Below are 22,146 nucleotides of genomic sequence, written 5' to 3'. Positions count from 1 at the left end.
GGCATTCTTTATAAGGGCGTAGGTTTGCTTCACATTGCTTGAAGGCGACATATTTTAAGATATTTAATAATTCAGAAAGACCATTTTGATCTATTTAACGATATCTTATGCTGGTAATAATATCGTTCCTTTATAATGGAGTGATATTATGTCACCCACGCAGTGGAGTGTGATGCAGTGGATGAGGATTCCCGATATGAAGGTCATTCTAGGCAGTGACGTCAACGACAGGCCACGCCCACCACCCTCTGTCAGCAAGAATTTTAATAGACTTTACTATAGACACATAATATATGAACATGAGCTCATATAGTAATAGGGTCTTGCTGAGGATAATTTATTTTTAAATGTAAATACAACATTTTTTATTTGATATGCTATAACTGTATCTGTAATTGCATTGTATATGTATTCAGCTAGTGTAATTCTGCCATATTTATTTCAAGTGCCAGTCTCTGCATGCTTGGTGAACACATGTTGTTCAGGACACATGATGGAAGATCAATTAGTTGGCTCTCATTTAGCCAAAGGGAGAATCTGCATTGTAAGGTCAACGATACACGCACGTATCATGACAGCAGAAGAGAGCTGAGAATGTCATTTCTATTAACAGAGGCAGTTTGTCTGTAATTTCTGAATGCAAATCATTTTATATGAATAGTGCACTCAAAAAATGTATTTATATTCAATGACACATTTAAGAGTATGGCTAGAAAATACATATTCACTATGACTTTTCCAGACATAGTTGAAGTCAAAAGTTTACATGCACCTTGCAGAATCTGCAAAATGTTAATTATTTTACCAAAATAAGAGGGATCATACAAAATGCATGTTATTTTTTTGTTTAGTACTGACCTGGATAAGATTGCTCACATAAAATAAGTTCACATACCATTTACAAGAGAAAACAATAGTTGAATTTATAGATATGATCCTGTTCAAAAGTTTACATGAATTTGATTCTTAATACTGTGTTGTTACCTGAATGATCCACAGCTGTTTCTTTGTTTAGTGATAGTAGTTTACGAGTCCAGTGTTTGACCTGAACAGTTAAACTGCCTGCTGTTCTTCAGAAAAATCCTTCAGGTCCCACAAAATCTTTTTTTTTTTTTTTTTTCAGCATTTTTGTGTATTTGAACCCTTTCCAACAACAACTGTATGATTTTGAGATCCATCTTTTCACACTGAGAACTAAAAGACTCATATGCAACTATTACAGAAGGTTCAAACACTCACTGATGCTCCAGAAAGAAAAACCATGCATTAAGAGCAGGGGGTGAAAACTTTTGAACAGAATGAAGATGCCTATATTTTTCTTATTTTGCTCAAATATTGTATTTGTTTCATTTAGTACTGCCTTTCAGAAGCGATTGAAGATACTTGCATGATTTCCAGAAGACAAAATAAATTAAATTTACCCTGATCTCCAAATTCCTAAAGTTTTCACCCCCCTGGATCTTAATGCACCGTGTTTCCTTCTAAAGCATCAGTGAGTGTTTGAACCTTCTGTAATAGTTGCATATGAGTCCCTCAGTTGTCCTCAGTGTGAAAAGCTGGATCTCAAAATCATACAGTCATTGTTGGAAAGGGTTCAAATACACAAAAATGCTGAAAAACCAAAGAATCTGTGGGACCTGAATGATTTTTCTGAAGAACAGCAGGCAGTTTAACTGTTCAGGACAAAAAAGAGACTCATGAACAACTATCCCTAAACAAAAAAACACAGTTGTGGATCATTCAGGAACAACACAGTATTACGAATCAAGCGTATGTGTTTTGAACAGGGTCATTTTTATAAATCCAGCTATTGCTTTCTCTTGTGGACTAAATTTTTGATTCAGGTCAGTACTAAATAAAAAATAACATGCATTTTGTACAATCCCTCTTATTTTTGTAAAATAATTAACATTTTGCAGATTCTCTAAGGTGACTTACAAGTTTTCCATGACTGTGGGGGACTTTGATGCATAGACACAAAAGACTGAACGAAAACTGTTTAATGACAGTTTGCAGTTTTTATTCTTCTATGAGCAGATACTAGACCACTACATGTTTGAGACTATAGTTTAGGGTTGTTACCTAAATGTTTTGAATGTTTAAGACTTGAACTTCACTCTCCAAACACACATACACACTCAGGACGGCCTGTTCCTTCTGAATGAGACACATAACACACAAACACACCACCTGATATGGTAACACTTCACGATGTACATGCACATTAAACACTCGTCACAACCGGTTTTGATCACTGAACCTCCTATTCAAAGATTTAACGTTATGAGCTGAAGATATTCTAACTGATACACAGAAACTTAAATCAAACACTATATCACTGATATTACTTCATAACATTCGGCAACTTAAAATACGTTTGATAAGTGCAAAGATAAAGATAAATCATAAAATGTAATACTTCCCACTTAAAATAGTGCTGATTATGCTTTCATACATAGACTTCAAGCAAAGACCATTGAATGATTAACAAAAAGCTTGATCTCTACTACACTTTACATTGTAATTCAACCTGAAAACAATAAACATTCACGTTTAACTTAATAAAAACATGTTGTGCATTTATGCATGGCCTTTTAGGATTTGGACAGGAAATAAAGAAATAAAAGATGATATGAGATGAGAAATAACTCACAATTTTAATTGTTTTTACTTCCCAGAATCATAATTCTGACACGTAATTGCAAGTTTATATCTCGCAAATCTGACTTTATACCGCAATTGTGAGGAAAAAGTCATAAGTGAAAGATATAAACATGCAATTCTGAGAAATAGTCAAAATTGTGAGATATAAACTTTGCGAGAAATGAACTTGCCGTTCTGAGATATAAACTCGCAATTGAGACATTTTTATTTCCCAGAATTGCTATTGTAATTTTATAACATGTAACTGTGAGTTTATCTCGCAATTCTGACACACACGCAAGTGTGAGAAAAAAGTCAGAAGTGCAAGGTATAAATGTGCAATTTCGAGAAATAAACTCACAATTCTGAGAAATTAAATTGCAATTCTGAGATATAAACTTTTTTTTTTCAGGTTTTATAACATAACTGCAAGCAAAAAGTCAGAAGGGCAAGATATAAACATGCAATTCTGAAAAATAAACTCACAATTCTGAGAAATAAAGTCAGAACTGCAAGATACAAACGTGCAATTCTGAGAAATAAAGTTTCAAACTCGCAATTCTGACAAATAAACTTGCAATTCTGATATATCAACTCACAATGCTGACCTTTTTGTATTTCCCAGAAACACAATTCAGATTTTACAACACATAATAGAGAGTTTTTATCTCACAATTGTGATTTTAGAACACGCAGAGAAAAAAAGGCAGAATTTTGCATTGGAAAGTCGCAATTACGTCTTTTTTTTTTTTTTATTCAGTGGCGGAAACAAGTTTCCATAAAGAAGGGACTGGGACAGAGAAACTTTGATCGCTCTTGGCTGGGCAAGTCATTGAAAATGCCAGGGGTGATATTTCAACCCCATAATGAAAAGAAAAAAATTATATTTTGCATAAAAAACATTTTGATGACCTTCAATTTCTCATAAGTGTAATGAGAAAACAATGATACATTGACAGAAAAGACAGAGACAAATATCTAACACTTTGCTGGAATCACATCGATTAAGACTTTTTTTTTTTTTATTTAACATGAAATTCTTCACTCTTCTGGTCCTCATTTTATTTTTTAGATATGAATCAATATTGCAGTTAATGCAACATTTTAAATTCTTCAAAACTAAACCTTCCTGCATCAGAACCCTTTGATTCTTTGACTACATCAACATAGGCTTTCTGCTGATATGAAAAGATTTTAAATAAACCTTGAGATATGTTTTGAATGGATAAATATACACAATAAACATTAAACATCTTCACTGGAGCTCAGAGCGGATCACATCTCTGTTTCCGCCTACATGAAGGGACGTCTATCACAACACGATGGATCTTACAGCCACAGCATCTTCAGTCGTGGAGATCTTACGAAGCCATGGTGTCTTTGAAGCCCCAAACCTCCAGCAGAGCGATCTGGAAGCTCTCCGCGCACAGCGGCGGGTTGTCGAAGGTCAGGCAACGCTCCGTTCGGCCGTGGTTCAGCTCTGAGTCGATGTACAGAGCGTTACCTTCACCTCCTCCTACATTAACAATGCAAAGCACCAGTTATAGAGAATCAAGGAGTCAAAATTTGATTAGGGATGCACCGAAATTAAAATTCTTGGCCGAAGCCCAAGCCAAACAAAATTAAACACTGATTACCAAACACTTTTTTTTTTACCATGTATTTGGCAAATCTTTTTTTCACCACTGCATGAATTAAAAATAGCCAAAATGTGCTTATTATATTTTTGTCTTGCTTAAAAAAAAAATTATCAATTACAAAACAACAATTTAAAAATATTTACTAAACAATGGACATTTTTAACATTCTAGTAGACATTACAGCCTACCAACAAAGCACAATTTAACTTAAAAATAATAAGTTAGTCAAATAATAGCTTTGGACTTGGAACCCTGACTAAGGAGCTTGTGCAGCACTGTTACAATAAATACAATTTGTGTGTGTATAAGACAACATAACATCCTGTAGTTTATTCACTAAATAATGGTTTAAGGCCATTTGGTGATTTCAGTCATCATACAGTAACCAGCAACAACCAGCTCTTTCTCTTCTCATCGAAGACATGCGATGGGTTTCTAAATAGTCTCTCGCTGTCGGTGCTTGTTAAATGCTTCCACACTGCTGACAAGTTTGCTGCATTAGTACTAGGGGTGGCACGGTTCACAAAACCCACGTTTCGGTTCGTATCACGGTTTTAGGGTCACGGTTTTCGGTTCTGTACGGTTCTTCTTTTTATTTTTCATTTTAATCTTTAACACTCCAGAAATTTACTTTGGCATATGAAATGTAGCTTGATTATCCACAATTTAGGATACATTATAAAAAAAAAAAAAAAAAAAAGTTATATCATGTAATCATGCACAAACTGAATTGGACTTGACTTTAAGCACATTATTGAGACCATCTCTGAGGAAAGCTAGGGGAGATTTGATACAGCAAGAGAGAAGACATTGATGACATGCTTTTCATTTATTTGGCAAAAACAGGACAATGTGTATCTCTACAGGAATTTGTGTGCCTTTTTAGCACATAAAGATTGAACTGAAGAATTAACTTGCATGTCTACCAACACACTGGCGTGATGTCTTCTCAGATGAACTGACAAATTAAGATGAAATCATGAAATCCAAAATGTTCCCACACACCTGACCTGGCTAAGGGGCCGTTCACATGAAGCGTCTTTTGTGCACTCAAGTTCGTTATTTCAAATGCAGACGCGCGGTATGCGCGCTCGTAATGGAAGCGACGCGGTTCGACAAGCTCGTTTTCCCAGGCGCGTACGTGCCACATCGAGATAAAAACATCTCAACGTTTCAAAATTCCGCAAGCTCACCGCAGACCATGTGACATGAACCAACCAATCAGCTTCATCCTTTCCTTTAATAAAATTGAAAGCACAGCCAAGTTGGATGAACAGCGTATCATAGCTGGCGCATCCTCCAACTCCGGGCAGCCTTCCTTATCTCTCCCACTTGCCATTTCTACACGTGACGTAACCTGCAGCACTCCACTTTTACTGTCTCTATGTCTACACACACCTCTTATTTCGCGCAAAAAGGACACTCACGAGGCTACAGTGCGCATGCGTTGAACCGTTGAACCATGCGACGCACACACGCACCGAACCGAGACAAGCGAACCGAACGGTTCAGTTGTTTTTCATGTACCGTGCCACCCCTAATTAGTACACGCCTCTATTTGATTCCATCACGTCATTGTTCAGTATAATTTATTTGGCCTTTTCGCTTATTCTGCCTAACACCGCTTTTTTTGGCCGCATAATTTCGGTTGCCGTACATTTGGTGCATCCCTAAATTAGATTTTTGATCTTCTTTCTTTCTATACTACACCAAAGAAAACCAAGGCTAATCTGATTTAAGAGGAGACACTGCAGGCAAAAATGCTGCTTTTTCATGCACCTGTCAAATTTGAGATTTTGGGCTTTTTGGTTTTTCATTAAGTGTTTTTTTCAGACTAGTGGAAAGAAAACATCCAAACAACACTGTTAAGTGTTTCTTTTATAGCGCTTTATCTATTTGTGTCAATAGATTTCAATTACAATCCATATTTTTAAAGGCTGTTTTCTCAAAATGAGTTTTTTCTCCTACACTGAGCACTTACACACACCGAACTTTACAGTTTTATTCCTGTCTATATCATGGTTTTTACAGAGCGATTTGTACCTATATGATTTGCTTGATTATATACAACGTTTTATTCTCCAAAAATTGTCAAAAACTGAGTGTTTCCTTTCTATTCTAGGTTTTTTCTGAATAAGGGCATGACAAAATGAGATACCCAAAATTCCCTCTGTAAAGTTGACTAAAGTTGAATATGTCAAAAAAATAAATAAATCGACAAGAATTTTGAAACTGACTTCATTCAGTTTTTAGATTTTTGTGCTAGAAATGTATGCAAATTAGTGCATATTTCATTAAATTAGGGGTCCCCAAACTTTTTTTCTGAGAGGGCCACATAATTTTCTTTTCTTTAATGGGGGGCCAGGCCGGACTGACTACTACTACTATTATTATTATTATTATTTTATTATGATATTTAACTGTATTTATTATACCTTTTAATGCTAGAATAGTTTATTATTTTTTTATGCACCAGACAGACAAATTATCATTTATTTTGATAAATGCTTCTCAGTAAATTAGAATATAAATTTCAACTCAAATTGTGAAACCTGTGTATTAAATAAATTTAATGCATGCAGAGTGAAGTAGTTTAAGTCTTTGGTTCTTTTAACTGTGATGATTTGGCTCACATTTAACAAAAACCCACCAATTCACTATCTCAACAAATTAGAATATGGTGACAAGCCAATCAGCTAATCAACTCAAAACACCTGCAAAGGTTTCCTGAGCATCACCTGTTCGATCGCGATGACACATTACGTTGAATGTACCATTCTGTTGATGAATGTAACAAATAATTAGGCTATGTTAATAACTAAGGGAAATTTTAGTTTTAAGCCAACCTTTATTATCAGATAACGACATGATATAAGTAAAACATATGTGACCCTGGACCACAAAACCAGTCTTAAGTCGCTGGGGTATATTTGTAGCAATAGCCAAAAATACATTGTATGGGTCAAAATTATTGATTTTTCTTTTATGCCAAAAATCATTAGGAAATTAAGTAAAGATCATGTTCCATGAAGATTTTTTGTAAAATTCCTACTGTAAATATATCAAAATGTAATTTTTGATTAGTAATATGCATTGTTAAGAACTTAATTTGGACAACTTTAAAGGTGATTTTCTCAGTATTTTGATTTTTTTGCACCCTCAGATTCCAGATTTTCAAATAGATGTATCTCAGTCAAATATTGTCCTATCCTAACAAACCATATATCAATAGAAAGCTTATTTACTGAGCTTTCATATGATGCATACATCTCAGTTTTGGAAAATTTAACCTTATGACTTTTATGATGTTTTGTGGTCCAGGGTCACATATTTAAAATTACATTTTCAAAATATGTCTCTGGCATTGTTCAGAGGGCCGGTCCAAATGTGGGCCGCATTCGGCCCCCGGGCCTTAGTTTGGGGACCCCTGCATTAAATAATGCCTCATTTACATATTTAAACCTTACATTTTGCAATTATCATATATTAGTATTTATGAGTAAGTAAGGTGATAACTATAAGTTAATTTTTTTACCCTATTCACCTGCAGTGTCTCGCCTTAAAAGGAAGTTTCAACTAGTGCTAAATAAACAATATCTCAGTTAGTTGTCACAACATTCAAAACAAACATTATTACTGTAAGAACTGGTGTTTGATTATTAAGTGAAGAGAAAAAATACAATAAAAATCCTATTTGTGAGAATCTCTCTCACCGATAATGATGGAGTCGATGTTTCCTGCCATAAACATGGATGTGTTCCTTGAGTTGAGGTTGAAGTGTCGCGCAGACAGGAAGGGGGACAGGTGAGACGGGTCTGTGGCGGGTTTCTCTAGAGACTGCGGCGCACCGTTGTCAGTCGCTCCGGTCTGATCATCATCTGTGGATTGAGAAGCGTTCGCCAGCTCTGGGTGTTTGATAATGACCCACTCGTAACGCTCCATTTCCGGCTTCATCTGAAACATGCAAGACACAAAATACACACATTTAACACAACGACAACAACCACACTGTTTCAGTGGTTAGTCTTGTGGTCAAAGCACAAGGAAAGACAGGAAGTGAAATCTAAATACATGCTGCGGTGGTTCAGTTGTGGTTAAAGGTCTGGACTGATAAAATCTACAAACATTGTGTCCTTATAGTGGCACTGTAAGTCACTTTAGATATACTACAGAATATGAAACCAATTCACAAGCTCATGGCAAAACAATTTACCATTTTAATAGCTTAACTGATGATCTATAGGAAAGAAATAGCTAAAGCTACATGTAATTTTATATATACATTTAAAATTATTAATTATTATTAGCCATAATTAATAATGTTTGTTATTTATCATTTTCATACATATTTATATAAATATGCTTATATATTATTGTAATATATAAGTAATATGTAAAACTTATAAACACATATTTATATTGTTACTCTGTATTTTCTATACATACAGTATGTGTCTTTTAATCACTTACTCTGTATGCATAAATATATATATACATTTGTATAAATTATTGTTTTATTATTATTAAATTATATTAAACAATTATATATATAATTTTTTTTATTATTTATCACTTTTCATACGTATTTTTTATAAATATGTATGCATTCGATAAATATGTAATATTTATTGTAATTTTTATTTATATATGTTAATTACATATTATTATAATATATATTCAAATGTTATATATATACACACAATTAATCTATATATATATATTATAAATATTTATAATAAATAAATATATATTTAATTTATCTTTATAAATTTATGCTGAATTGCTTACATTAAAAAAATCCTATATAAATATAAATATTTAAATATTTATAATATTTAAAAAATCCTATATAAATATAAATATTTTCATATTTATAATATAAAAAATATATTATTTTATTTATCTTTATAAATTTATTTATGTTGAATTGCTTATATATAAAAAATCCTATATAAATATAAAAAATATATTCACATACATATATATAATACGTCATAATCAATAATATTTATTATTTATAATCTTTCCTATTTATATAAATTTACACACACACACACACATAAATACACACTATTAATTTGTATATTATAAAATTATAAATATGTATTTGATTTTTTAAAATAAATGTATAAATTCTTACTTTTATTTTCTATCACGTACACTGCATGCATAATTATATTTACATTTGTTTAATGACTTAATTTTTTTTAAAGTAATTTATATAAATAAACTTGCTTTTCCTTACAAAATCAAGTCATCTGAGCTGCTATCTACATTAATTTTCTCTTTAACATCACAGTAAGATAACTATGATTAATCTGTGGCCGTTTTATCCCTACTAAGGAATCTGTCCAGAAACATCTTTTGACAAAATTCATTGTTAAAAGAAACATAACTAAGAATTCAATTGCCTCTTCTTGAGTTACCAAAGAGCTATAAAATATTCCTCTGAGAGAGTAAGAAGATAAAACGATGATGAATGAGAGTGAGAGCAACTCAACACACACTAATGCATAATCTAATCTAATACTCCAGAAAACAGTGCCGCCTAGTGGATAAACTCCATATGGATAATCCATAAAGAAGATCCCAATTTGACTATAAATACTTTAATTTTATTATTTATATCCCATATTATGATTTACCTATATTATTATGATAATAAATGATGTGAAAAGAACATACTCTGAAGACGAAACACTCTCCAGTGCCGAAGAAGCTCAGCTTGTTCCCGCCTCTTTTCCGCTCCTCCCAATCAGTGGACAGGAAGGCTCCACACACCTGGAATATGATTGGATGAGAGGCACGTCAATCACAGCCTGAGATCCTGAACAACTTCCCTGCGTCCAAGCTTGCTTACTATCCTACATAGTATGCAAGAATAACCACAGACCTTATTTCACTGACAAAAATTACAACCACCACTGCAAAACCCATGAAAAAAATTTCCAAAAAATAAATTAGTCTTCTGAAATTGGCCTGAACTGACTTAACGGCTCTAATAGAGCTGGCATATTTTTGGATTTCTGCCTATAAACAAAATTAGTTCATCATACATTTGCAGTTATTTTGGGAAAAACAGATTTCCTTCCCAGAATTGGTGCTAAATGATTAAAATTAAGTAAATATATTTGTTGTGGCACCTAAATACGTACTAAAAACAAACAAAATGACAGAAATAGAAATATCTACATATCCATTATAATTCTCTATAATACAATAATTATTATTAAAACTGTTTTCTATGTGAATATATTTTGTAATATAATTTATTCTTGTGATCAAAGCTGAATTTTCAGCATCACTACTCCACTAATGTCTAAAATAAATGAATAAAATAAATGAATAAGTAAAGTTATATTTGGCATTTTTAATCCACTTTTGTGTAATTTTGTGTAGTTTTTTAAATACCGTAAATCAAGCAGGAAACATTTACAATTACTTGTATTTCATGTAATTAATTTACAATAGAGAAATATAGAAAACACTTATTGAAAAGCTATAAGCGATTTATATTTCAATAAAATTAAAGTGATTTTTTTTTAATTATAAGTAAATAAATAAATGGATTAAAATAAATATAATTAAATAAACAAATAAATACATAATAAATGAAATAATGAAAACTAAATAAAAACATTTGAATAAAAGCATAAAAATAAAATAAATTTGATTTAAATACATAAACAAATAAAGTAATAAAAAATTAAAACATTTGAATAAAAATACATTAAATTTGATTTAAACACATAATAAACAAATTAATAATTAAATAAATAATTTAATTAAATAAACAAATAAATAATAAATGAAATAATAAAAACTAAATAAAAACATTTGAATAAAAGCATAAAAATAAAATACATTTTACTAAAATACATGAAGTAAATAATAAAAGTGAAAACAAAAAACATTTAAATAAAAATACATTAAATTTGATTTAAACATAATAAACAAAGAAATATTAAATAAAATAATGAAAACTAAATAAAAACATTTGAATAAAAGCATAAAAATAAAATACATTTTATTAAAATACATAATAAAGTAAATAAGTATTGAAAATGAAAACAAAAAACATTTGAATAAAATACATTATATTTGATTTAAACATCTAATAAACAAATAAAGAAATAATAAATAATGAAAACTAAATAAAAACATTTGAATAAAACAAAAATAAATTAAATTTGATTTATATACATAACAAACAAATAAGTAATAAATAAAATAACGAAAACAAAAAAACATTTGAATAAAAACAAAATAATGTAACTTAATTAATCAGTTTTTTGCTTGAAATGTAAATAATTTAAATAACCCTCTAACAGATTTCCTTCCCAGAGTTGGTGCTAAATTATTAAAACTAAGTACAAATGTATAAACATTTGTTGTGGCACCTTAATACATACTAAAACAAATAAAATAACAGAAATAAAGATTTAAGGGTTTTAGTACCTCTCTGTCTGTAGTTCTGATGAGCATTAATGTCGGCTCATATCCCTCACAATGGGAATAAAACCTGAATAAAACATCACAAACCATATTTACAAAACATTTACACAGTTTAAGACGTTTACTCAGATTTAAAGACTTCTGTAAACAGTCTGAGAAATATCTATTACTCAGAGGCAGCAACTATTACTCACTACGACTTCTTCTTTAAGGCGAGACACTGCAGGTGAAGAGGGTAAAAAACAACAACTAATAGTTATCACTTTACTTACCCAGTTGATTGATTACATTGATAATTGTAAACAAAACAAAGTTTTCTAAAATGTTAGGTTTAAATATGCAAATTAAAAATGTTTGCTAGTCTGTTTCGAAATTCTTGTTTAATTTTTTTTTACATATTAGAGTCAAATGTTTTTACAGAGGGAATTTTGCATATCTCATTTTGTCTCGCCATAATTTAGAAAATACTTAGAGAGAAAACAATATATCTTTTAAAATTTTGGGGCGAATAAAATGTATTTAATTTACTATAGAGAAATATAAAAAACACTGCTGGAGTGATACACTTTAACATAAAATTGAAATGATTTTTTTTTTAATGAATTAGCACATTTGATTAAAATAAATAAATGGATCAAAATAAATAATTTAATTAAATGAACAAATAAAAATAAATAATAAATGAAATAATAAAAACATTTTAATAAAAGCATAAAAATAATAAAATATTAAACAAATAAATAAGTAATAAATAAAATGAAAATAAAAACATTAAATTTGATTTAAACACAATAAACAAATAAATAAATAAATAATAAAATAATGAAAACATTTGAATAAAACAAAAATAAATTAAATTTGATTTAAATACATAACAAATAAATAAGTAATACAAAATAATGAAAACATTTGAATAAAAACAAAATAATGTCATTTAATTAATCAGTTAAATAAAATGTATAAAATCAAGCAAATTATACATGAACAAATCCCTCAGTAAAAACCTTCAGGATATAGACAGGAATAAAAATGTAAAGTTTGGTGTGTGTAAGTGCTACCGAAGTGGAGATTTATGGCTCAGTGTAGAAGAAAAAACTAATTTTGAGAAAACAGCTTTTAAAAATATGTATTTTAATTGAAATCTATTGACACAAATAGATAAAGTGCCACCAAATAAACACTTAACAGTGTCTTTTGGATGTTGTCTTATCACTAGTCTGAAAAAACCAAGCCCAAAATCTCAAACTTGACAGGTGCATGAAAAAACAGTATTTTTGCCTGCAGTGTCTCCCCTTAAAATGAATGCAATAGGCTTTAATATTTTATTTTGGAGTGTTTTCCAGCCGCTGTATAAGCGTTCAGGTGTGTTTTTGTACCTGTTAAGGCTGCAACCATGTGTGGATGTGGTGAAAAGCAGCTGCGGCTGACATAAAGCGAATCGCTCCGGGATCCACGACCAGATATCTCTGATCTCTTTAGCGCTGACGATCTCAGAGCTGAAATTATCTGCGTTCACGGCTAACTGGACATTTTGTCTGGGGATAAAGAAGAAAATGCAAACATTATGCATATTTCACTGTGCAGAAATCTAAAAAAAAAAATGGGTCAGAAACCGTCAGAAAAACAAAAATGCATTAGGAGGAGGAGGAGGATGATGAGAGATGAAGATACCCACCTTTTGATGGAGCTAATAGAGAGCACAGAGTGTGGAGAGCAGGAGGAATGGAAAACAAATGAATAAACTGAGATGCAAAGTAAATAGAATGAAAAACAGGAATGAAAAACTAATGCAAATCAGTAGAAAGCTGCAGAACAGAGCCAAACAAAAGAGATATAAATAGACATAAATAGTAAACAAGGACTTTTTTTTAGATGAACAGACACTGCCCTGAGAAAATAAAAATAATGAGTTCTTTGCCATTGTTACTAATTAGTGTTAATTATATGTAGTGCCTACAATATCCTGCAGTACTGTATACTACTTACTATAAACGTAGCATGCTACATTGTTTACATTATACTACATTAATTATGTCTTATTTACTCCAAGGGAGTTTTTTATACAGGAGAAATAGTAATGTTGTGAAATATCTATACATCTATTATATTTCTATATAATTCACAAAAAATATTAAAACAGTTGTCTATATGAATATATTTTGAAATATAATTTATTCTTATGACCAAAGCTGAATTTTCACCATCACTACTCCACTAATGTCTCAAATAAATAAATTAGTAAGTTATATTTAGTATTTTTAATCCACTTGTGTTTTTTTTAAATACCGTAAATCAAGGAGACTTTTACAATTACTTGTATTTCATGCAATTAATTTACTATAGAGAAATATAGAAAACACTTATAGAAATGCTATAAGATTTAAATATAACATTAACGTGATTTTTTTTAATAATTAGTCAATTTGATTATAATAAATAAATGGATTAAAATAAATATTTTAATAAAATATTTTAATTAAATAAACAAATAAATAATAAAGGACATAATGAAATCAAATTAAATAAAATGAAAACAAAATAAATGAATAAAATAAAAATAAATAAAAATAAATTGCATTTGATTTAAACAGATAACAAATAAGTAATAAATAAAATAATGAAAACAAAAAACATTTGAATAAAACAAAATACATTTATTTAATTTAAATACATAAACAAATAAACAAATAAGTAAATAAAATAATGAAAACAAAAAATTATTTGAATAAAGTTTGATTTAAAAACAATAAATAAATCATAGATAATGAAAACTAAATAAAAAACAAACATTTGAATAAAAACAAAAATGAAGTACATTTAATTTAAATGCATAATAAACAAATAAATAAATAAATAAAATAAAAACAAAAACATTTGAATAAAATAAAAATAAAGAAAAGTTGATTTAAACACATAACAAATAAGTAATGAATAAAATCATGAAAACAAAAAATAATTTGAATAAAAACAACACAAAACAAGCTCAATTTGTTTTGAAAACATAATAAACAAACAAATAATAAATAATGAAAACTAAATAAAAGATATGAATAAAACAAAAATAAATTACATTTTATTTGAAAACATAAGCAAAACTAAAAATAAATAGCAAAACAATGAAAACTAAATAAAAACATCTGAATAAAAACAAAACTAAATAATATGATTTAAATACATTATAAATAATAAATAAACTAATAAAAACTAAATTAAAGCATTAAAACAAATAAAATTTTATTTAAATAAATAAATAAATAATCTAACAGTACAGTACTACAGTGAACAGAAAAAAAATAATAATAATGTAACGTAATTGCATACCTCTTCTGTTTGACAGTAATGCCTTTCTGCTGAAGTGATTTCTCATTGGCCAGCTGGAGCAGCGTGATTTCCTTCCTGCTGAAGAGGCGAATAGAAAAGGCCTTTTCCAGCAGTTTCTCCGGTGTCACGCTTTTCCCAATGTTCTGCACGAACGCCTGTATATCGCTCCTGATCGTTGCCGAGTCTTGCTTGGTTAAAGCCGATCCTGCTGCGGCGGCGCGCTGCTTGCGATAGAACTTCAATATCGCCAGAGCCACGCGATAAAGAACCTTATACCCCTCCACCAAGAAGACGTCCATCACACGTGCAGCAAAGCTGAAAGGCAGGTCGCCGAGAACCCATCGTTGCCAATCGGCATACACCTCCAGCACGTCTGTCGCAGTTGCAACCATAAGCTTATGTGCAGCCGGGCAGTATTTATGCACAAGGTCACCAAAGGTCATGCATGCTGACTGATATGCGAGGAAAGTCTGATCTAACAAGCGTCGCCCGGGTTCGTTGCAGGCTAGCATGCGACTGACGCTCTCGAAGCACTGCGCCTCATCCGCGCTCCAATGCAGCAGCAGCGCAGTCACCGCCGGTAAAGACGGACAATATGAAATATCTGGGAACTGCCCTGCTATGCAGGAAATCACAGCATGCACCGATCCCACGGATTCGGCCTTTAGACAGTACTGTGGCACCGGCGTCCCATCCACAAACTCTGGCAGCGGATAGTTAGATGGGTTGCGCTTGGAGCTGGAATTGCCCACGATGTCCCGGTAGACCGCAGCGTCCGGTGTTACGGTACGACATGGGAGAGCTTTAAGCAGCTGCTGGTAAACGCCTGAACGCTGGCTGTGATTTTTCGCCCACTGGCCTGAGCGTGCATGCTGTTTTAGTTCCTTTAAGTCTTTATATTCAATCTTACCAGGAGCTGCGTCACGACTCACATCGCCCATCTGAGACCAGTCCACGAATACGCCACAATCCGCAGCCATGATCTCTGACCTCACACGTCAAACGGGACAAAGAGAGGACAGAGAGAAACTAGCTGGTCATATTGCTTCAGGCTGTTGAGAGAAGAGAGACTGACAATATTAATGACAAGCCAAGCCAGTAAATATTAGGGATGCACAATATAACAATGACCTTTTTAAATATACACTACCAGTTTTTTTTTTTTTAAAGAAGACTCTTTTGCTCACTGAGCCTGCATTTATTTGATTCAAAATACAGCAAAAAATGTAAAATTGTTAAATATCTGTTTAAAATAACTGTTTTCTATTTGAATGTATTTTAAAATGTAATTTATTTCTGTTATTTCAAAGCTGAATTTTTACCATCATTAATCCAGTCTTTAGTGTCACATGATCCTTCAGGAATCATTCCAATATGCTGATTTGCTGCAAAAGCATTTATTATTATTATTATTATTATTATTATTATTATGTTAAAAAGAGTTGAGTAGATTTTTTTCTGGTTTCTTTGATGAATAGAAAGTTCAAAAGACCAGCATTTATCTGGCATAAAAATATTTTTCTAACATTATAATGTTAATTATAATTATGTCTTTATCATCACTTCTGATCAATTTAAAGTATTTCTAAAATTTCTATTTACAAAAATACTGTATTTATACTATAGTGTATACTGTTACAAAATCATTTTATTTCAGATCAATGCTGTTCTTCAGACACCTGAAAAAAATTCTACTATAATAAATGTATTTTTGAGCAGCAAATCAGATTATTAGAATTATTTTTGAAGGATCATGTGACACTGAAGACTGGAATAATGGTGTTAAAAAATCTACTTTGAAATCACAAGAATAAATTATATTTTAAAATATATTCATTTAGAAAACATTTGTTTTAAATAGTAAAAAAAATGGTTTTGCTGTACTTTGGATCAAATAAATTCAGGCTTGGTGAGCAAAAGAGACTTCTTTAAAAAATATATACCATATTTTGACTCTTATGCTGATGATACACTTGGCAATTTTTTGAGCAATGTTGCCGTCAATGGGCAGCCAGGTGTGATACAGGGCCCACAACTGAACTAAATTATCCAGATAGAAATTTGTTATCCATTTACAATGGGAAAGTGGCCAAGCAACATTGCTCAAAAAAAGTTGCCCATCAAAATTGCTCAAAAAGTTGCCCAGTGTATCATCAGCCTTAGAGTATATATTTTTTACTCAAGCTTTAAAATCTTTAGCCACTGGCTCAAGAAACCATTTTGTTTTGGGTATAATACATTTTTGCAATGCTGGATATTCAGGGTTACAAAATTTCAGTACTTTCTTTCTTTTTTTGATACAGTAAGTGAACCTTTTGAATTCACAATACAAAAATGTATTGGAAAATTAATATTTTAATAATAATTTCAAGTAAAAATACAAAATTGTATGTCATTAAATACTTTAATAAATGTTTTTTTTTTAATATAAATTACAGCATGTTTTACACAGAATTTAGTCATCTCAATATAATTCAATAAAAATAAAACTTACACCATAAGATACAAATTATGTCAGTATCTGCTTAAACTTTTCAGCTGTTGCATCCCTAACAAACACACACACATAAAGCATAAAAAACAGCCAAACAAAAACATAAAAGAATTCATAAAGAATCACAAAAGAAAGAATCACAAAGAATCATTCAGATGAGTAAACATCTATACATACACTACCAGTCAAAAGTTTTTGAACAATAAGATTTGTAAAGTTAAGTCTCTTCTGCCCATCAAGCCTACATTTATTTGATCCAAAGTAAAAACAGTAACACTTTATATATTTAATTTATATTCTTAATTATTTTTAGATTGATTTCAGATCAAGTTTTTTTTTTTAATTGAAACTCTAGGTCAGACACAAGAGTAAAAGACAACATAACATCTATACATATATGTATATAACATTTAGTTTAGGTCCTATTTTCAAAAGTAGATCAATTTTAAATTTTAATTCAAAACAATTCCTTAGACATACAAATAGCTGAAGTTACCCTCAGAAGAATCACATCCAGTTGACTTTCAAGCCTCCTGAGAGTCTGTGTGTGTATTTGTGCCTTTCTGAATCCCAATTATACTTATTAGATTTCAACTGGAAAAAACAGGAATCCCTGCTTTCTCCTGTTTTCTTCTCTATTTATAAGCGTGTGCTCTGGACTCTTGTACTTTAGGGTTGCTTGCTGTGAGGTCAGAGCTCATCGAACATCTACAACACGAAACTATCAGAACAAAGCAGAAATACTCTATTGGATTTGCTGATGTAGGGCTATAGAATCAGTTCTCCAGAGGTCAAGGGTCAGGGGTCAAGGAGATATAATCCATTTATACCACGACAGGAGGACGTGCATCTGACGGTCTGTGTCTGTCATAATACGATATCATTTCGCTGTCAGTTGTTTTAGACATGATTTCATAGTGAAACATTGACTTTAGAGGAACATTTTAGGTAAAAATGTATGAAAGCACATCTACTGTTACCATGATATATTAGATTTTGGTCACGCTGCATAACCTTATCTCCGGAGTCAATGGAAAAGTTTAGAAAAAAGTTAATAAATAAATAAAACAATAAAAAATAAGCTAAAAATAGTAATACAAATTAATTAGAAATTGGTTAAAATATCAAAATTCCTCTATCAAATAAAATAGTTTTTAAATACATAATAAATAATTGAACAAAAACATTTGAATAAAAAAAATATATATATTTTAATGCAAATAAGTAATACATCTAACAGCACAGGTCTAGTGAGTCTATTCATTTTACACAACTTTTCAGTATTCAGTGTTTATACATAAAAAAAATATATATATATAAATTTTAGGATAAGGAGATTCCTCACAGGTGGATGAAAATGTTGAAATATTTGTACTATTTAAAATAACTGCTTTCTATTTGAATATATTTTAAAATGTTATTTATTCCTGTGATTTCAAAGCTGAATTTTTTGCAATATTAGTCTAGTCACACATTTTCCAGGTTTCTTTAATAAATCGAAAATTCAGAAGAACAGCATTTATCTAAAAATAAAAATCTTTTGTAACATTATAAATGTCTTTATCGTCACTTTTGATCATTTTAAAGCATCCTTGCTAAATAAAAGTGCTAATTTCTTTTAAAAAATAAAAAAAAATTAATAAAATAATAAAATTGTACTGACTCCAAGCTTTTGAATGCTAGTGTTCAATGTTTCAAAAGTTTTTTTGTTTTGTTTTTTTTTTCAGATAAATGCTGATCTTTGGATCATTCTATTCATCAAAGAATCCTGAAAAAAGCACTTAGCTGTTTTAAATATTGATAATAATAATAATATAAAATGTTTCTTGAGCAGCAAATCAGCATATTAGAATTATTTCTGAAGGGTCATGTGACACTGAAGACTGCAGTAATGATGCTTAAAATTCAGCTTTGAAATCACAGGAATAAATTACATTTTAACATATAGTCAAATAGAAAACAGTTATTTTAAATAGTAAAAATATTTACAAATTTTACAGTTTCTGTTGTATTTTGAATCAAATAAATGCAGGCTTGGTGAGCAGACTTCTTTAAAAAAAAAAATCTAACATTTTCTAAATATAGGCACGGTAAAATCAGAATAAATTTTGATCTTTTTTAAACAATGTAAGTACCTTCCAGAATCATTCTGACAAAAACCTAATAGTTTTACTAATAGTAGCTATAGCGAATTAACGCAACGTCGGCAGTCTGTCAGCCAATCAGCGAGCGAGAGAAACGCCTCATGAGCGCGACGTCAAACCCACCTGGCACGCGCTTTGTCGCTATTCTTATGCTTTAATGTCCACAAAGCGCTATTTATATTCCACATGTCAGCGTTCACTCACAGACATAAACATTATAACACCCGCACACACTTCCTAGCCCAAATCTACCTGACGTGTAACGTTACCTGACAGGCAGATAACGTTATAGACACTCACACTCACTAGTTTGCAAACATTACCGATGCATGCAGCGCGGTGACAGCTCTGTGGCGTATTCGGTATTATTATTATAAAGTGTCTTTAATACACGTAGTCGTGCAAACGAAACGGCGACGATTTAGATTAAGCTAGCGTGAATAGCTCTTGCAGCTAATGTGCAGACAGTGTAAAGGCACTCAGTGAACTAACGTTACATGCCGATGTCAAGGCATTTAAAAGTGTGAAATGCAGCACTTCAACTATAGGAATCGCTAAAGGATGCTTGGGTTTTAAAAAATATAGTAAATGGAATAATAATTTGAATGGACAGTCTTACCTGATTTGCTTTCGACTGTCTGTCAGGCAGCGGGCATATTTGTGATTGTGCGCGCATGCGCAGTGAGCTCTGCCGTCACACTACGACTCCACGCTGGGTGAAGAGATATAGAGTTATTATATATTAAACAGAGATATACAATTATGTTTGAATTCTATCTATCTACCTATCTATTTGGATATACACTACCAGTGAAAACTAGTATTGTTAATTTGTCTATTTATAAGTACCTATCTTTCTCAGAATTACATGAATCCTCCTTGTTTTTCTTTGTGCATTGGCAGAAAAAGGAAAAGATCATCCTGTACTGTATCACCTGACTTGTTTACAGTTTTACATGTCACTGGCCAAAAGGGTGGGTTGCACTGGTAATGAGACAACGCCCGGCCTTGTGCACAACATCCGCCCGACACATGACAGTCATTAAGTTAACTTAATCAAGGTGGCATTGCTGCACAGGGAAAGTTTTTTTCTCCCTAGGGTTTATAGACTCACGCAATCCTCAAAACACTGTGTTCAGCTTTAAATTTAGACCAGTCACATACAATAACAAGGAATAGGTGAGTCACTGCCTTGTTTACAATGATTCACTAAAACATCTACATAGCTTATAATTAAAGACTCATATTGGGTAAATGTGGTAAATAGGTAAAATACATGGATGCAGTTCACTAGCAGTTCATCCTGGTAATTTAATCCAGTATAGATGATGCAAAATGACTATGCATGATCATGCATGGCTAACGAGTCAGGAGGACAACAGGGAAGCTGCTTTACTCTTGAATACCTAATGATTAATATGTTAAACAGATCATCAAAAAATGAATGTTTTGTCATAATCTCTCATAACTAAGATATTTGGAAGAATATGGGTAACCAAAGAATTGCTGGAAGCCATCAACTTCCATAACAGGGGTAAAAATACTATGAAAGACAATGCCTACCAGCAACTATTTAGAAGCCACTATTCTTTAAAATATCTTCTTTATGTTTAGAAGAAAGAAACTCATACAAGTTTGGAACAACGTGAGCCTGAGTAAATGATGACAGAAGTTTCGTTTTTTAAATGAAGTAATAAAACATTTATGTTTTTTAAAGTCATGAAAATGTACAAATTTACTGATTTCTTTGGATGCAAACATATGAAGCTGCTGTTATTCAGTGCTTTCACTAGAGGGCAGATTTCTATGGAAGCCCGTTTTCCGCCACTGAATAAAAAGTAAATAAAATTAATTGCGATTTTTTTCTCTCACAATTCTGACTTTTTTCTCACAATTTCGAGTTTACATCACACAATTCTTACCTTTTTTCTCAGAATTGCATCATATAAACGTGCAATTCTGACTTGTTTTATCAGAACTGTGAGATACAAATGGACAACTGCGAGTTATAGTCAAAATTGTTAGATATAAATTAAATTCAGACTTTTTCATCAGCCATTACTCCAGTCTTTAGTGTCACATGATCCTTCAGAAATCATTCTAATATACTGATTTATTACTTTTATTATCAATGTTGGAAACAGTTTTGCTGTTTAAAGTTTTTTTCGAAGCTGTGATACCTTTTTCTTTGATTTTTTGATGAATAAAAAGTTAAAAAGAACAGCATGTATTTAAAATAGAAATCTTTTCTAACAATATATAAGTCTTTACTATCACTTTTTATCAATTTATCACATCATTGCTGAATGAAAATTTATTACTGACCCCAAACTTTGAACAAGGTGTTTATTGTTACAAAAATGTTTCATTTTAAATAAATGCTATTCTTTAATGTTTTATTTATCAAAGAATCCTGGTTCCAAAAAATATTAACCAGCACAAAATTATA

General features: G+C 31.1%; 1 protein-coding gene across 2 annotated transcripts; it reads right to left on the bottom strand.

Annotated features, from left to right (window-relative positions):
- Positions 1 to 1,996: 1,996 nt before the first annotated feature.
- On the bottom strand, positions 1,997 to 20,395 carry LOC141300403 (TBC1 domain family member 24-like). 2 transcript variants are annotated; one of them, XM_073830674.1, is made up of 7 exons: positions 20,317 to 20,395; positions 15,048 to 16,111; positions 13,115 to 13,273; positions 11,742 to 11,805; positions 9,969 to 10,064; positions 7,997 to 8,237; positions 1,997 to 4,159 (listed from the first exon to the last, which is right to left on the bottom strand). In XM_073830674.1, exons 2-7 carry the CDS (start codon positions 16,037 to 16,039, stop codon positions 4,005 to 4,007), a joined length of 1,707 nt encoding a protein of 568 aa, XP_073686775.1. In that variant the 5' UTR covers positions 16,040 to 16,111; positions 20,317 to 20,395; the 3' UTR covers positions 1,997 to 4,004. The 2 variants fall into 2 exon arrangements, with proteins under 2 accessions (XP_073686775.1, XP_073686776.1); XM_073830675.1 differs by having other exon boundaries at positions 15,060 to 16,111.
- Positions 20,396 to 22,146: the final 1,751 nt, after the last annotated feature.

This window comes from Garra rufa, chromosome 24 (assembly GCF_049309525.1).
Source record: "Garra rufa chromosome 24, GarRuf1.0, whole genome shotgun sequence".
NCBI classification, from domain to species: domain Eukaryota; kingdom Metazoa; phylum Chordata; class Actinopteri; order Cypriniformes; family Cyprinidae; genus Garra; species Garra rufa.
The sequence above is the reverse complement of the archived record's forward strand: the minus strand, read 5'-3'. Positions and strand labels throughout refer to the sequence as shown.

Coding starts and splice junctions, on each gene's coding strand:
- LOC141300403 (XM_073830674.1), bottom strand. CDS start 16,039: ATGGCTGCGGATTGTGGCGTATTCGTGGACTGGTCTCAGATGGGCGAT. Junction 10,065..11,741: donor TCAGAACTACAGACAGAGAG/GTACTAAAACCC, acceptor ATCATATTCCAG/GTGTGTGGAGCCTTCCTGTC. Junction 4,160..7,996: donor CATCGACTCCATCATTATCG/GTGAGAGAGATT, acceptor TTGTTAATGTAG/GAGGAGGTGAAGGTAACGCT.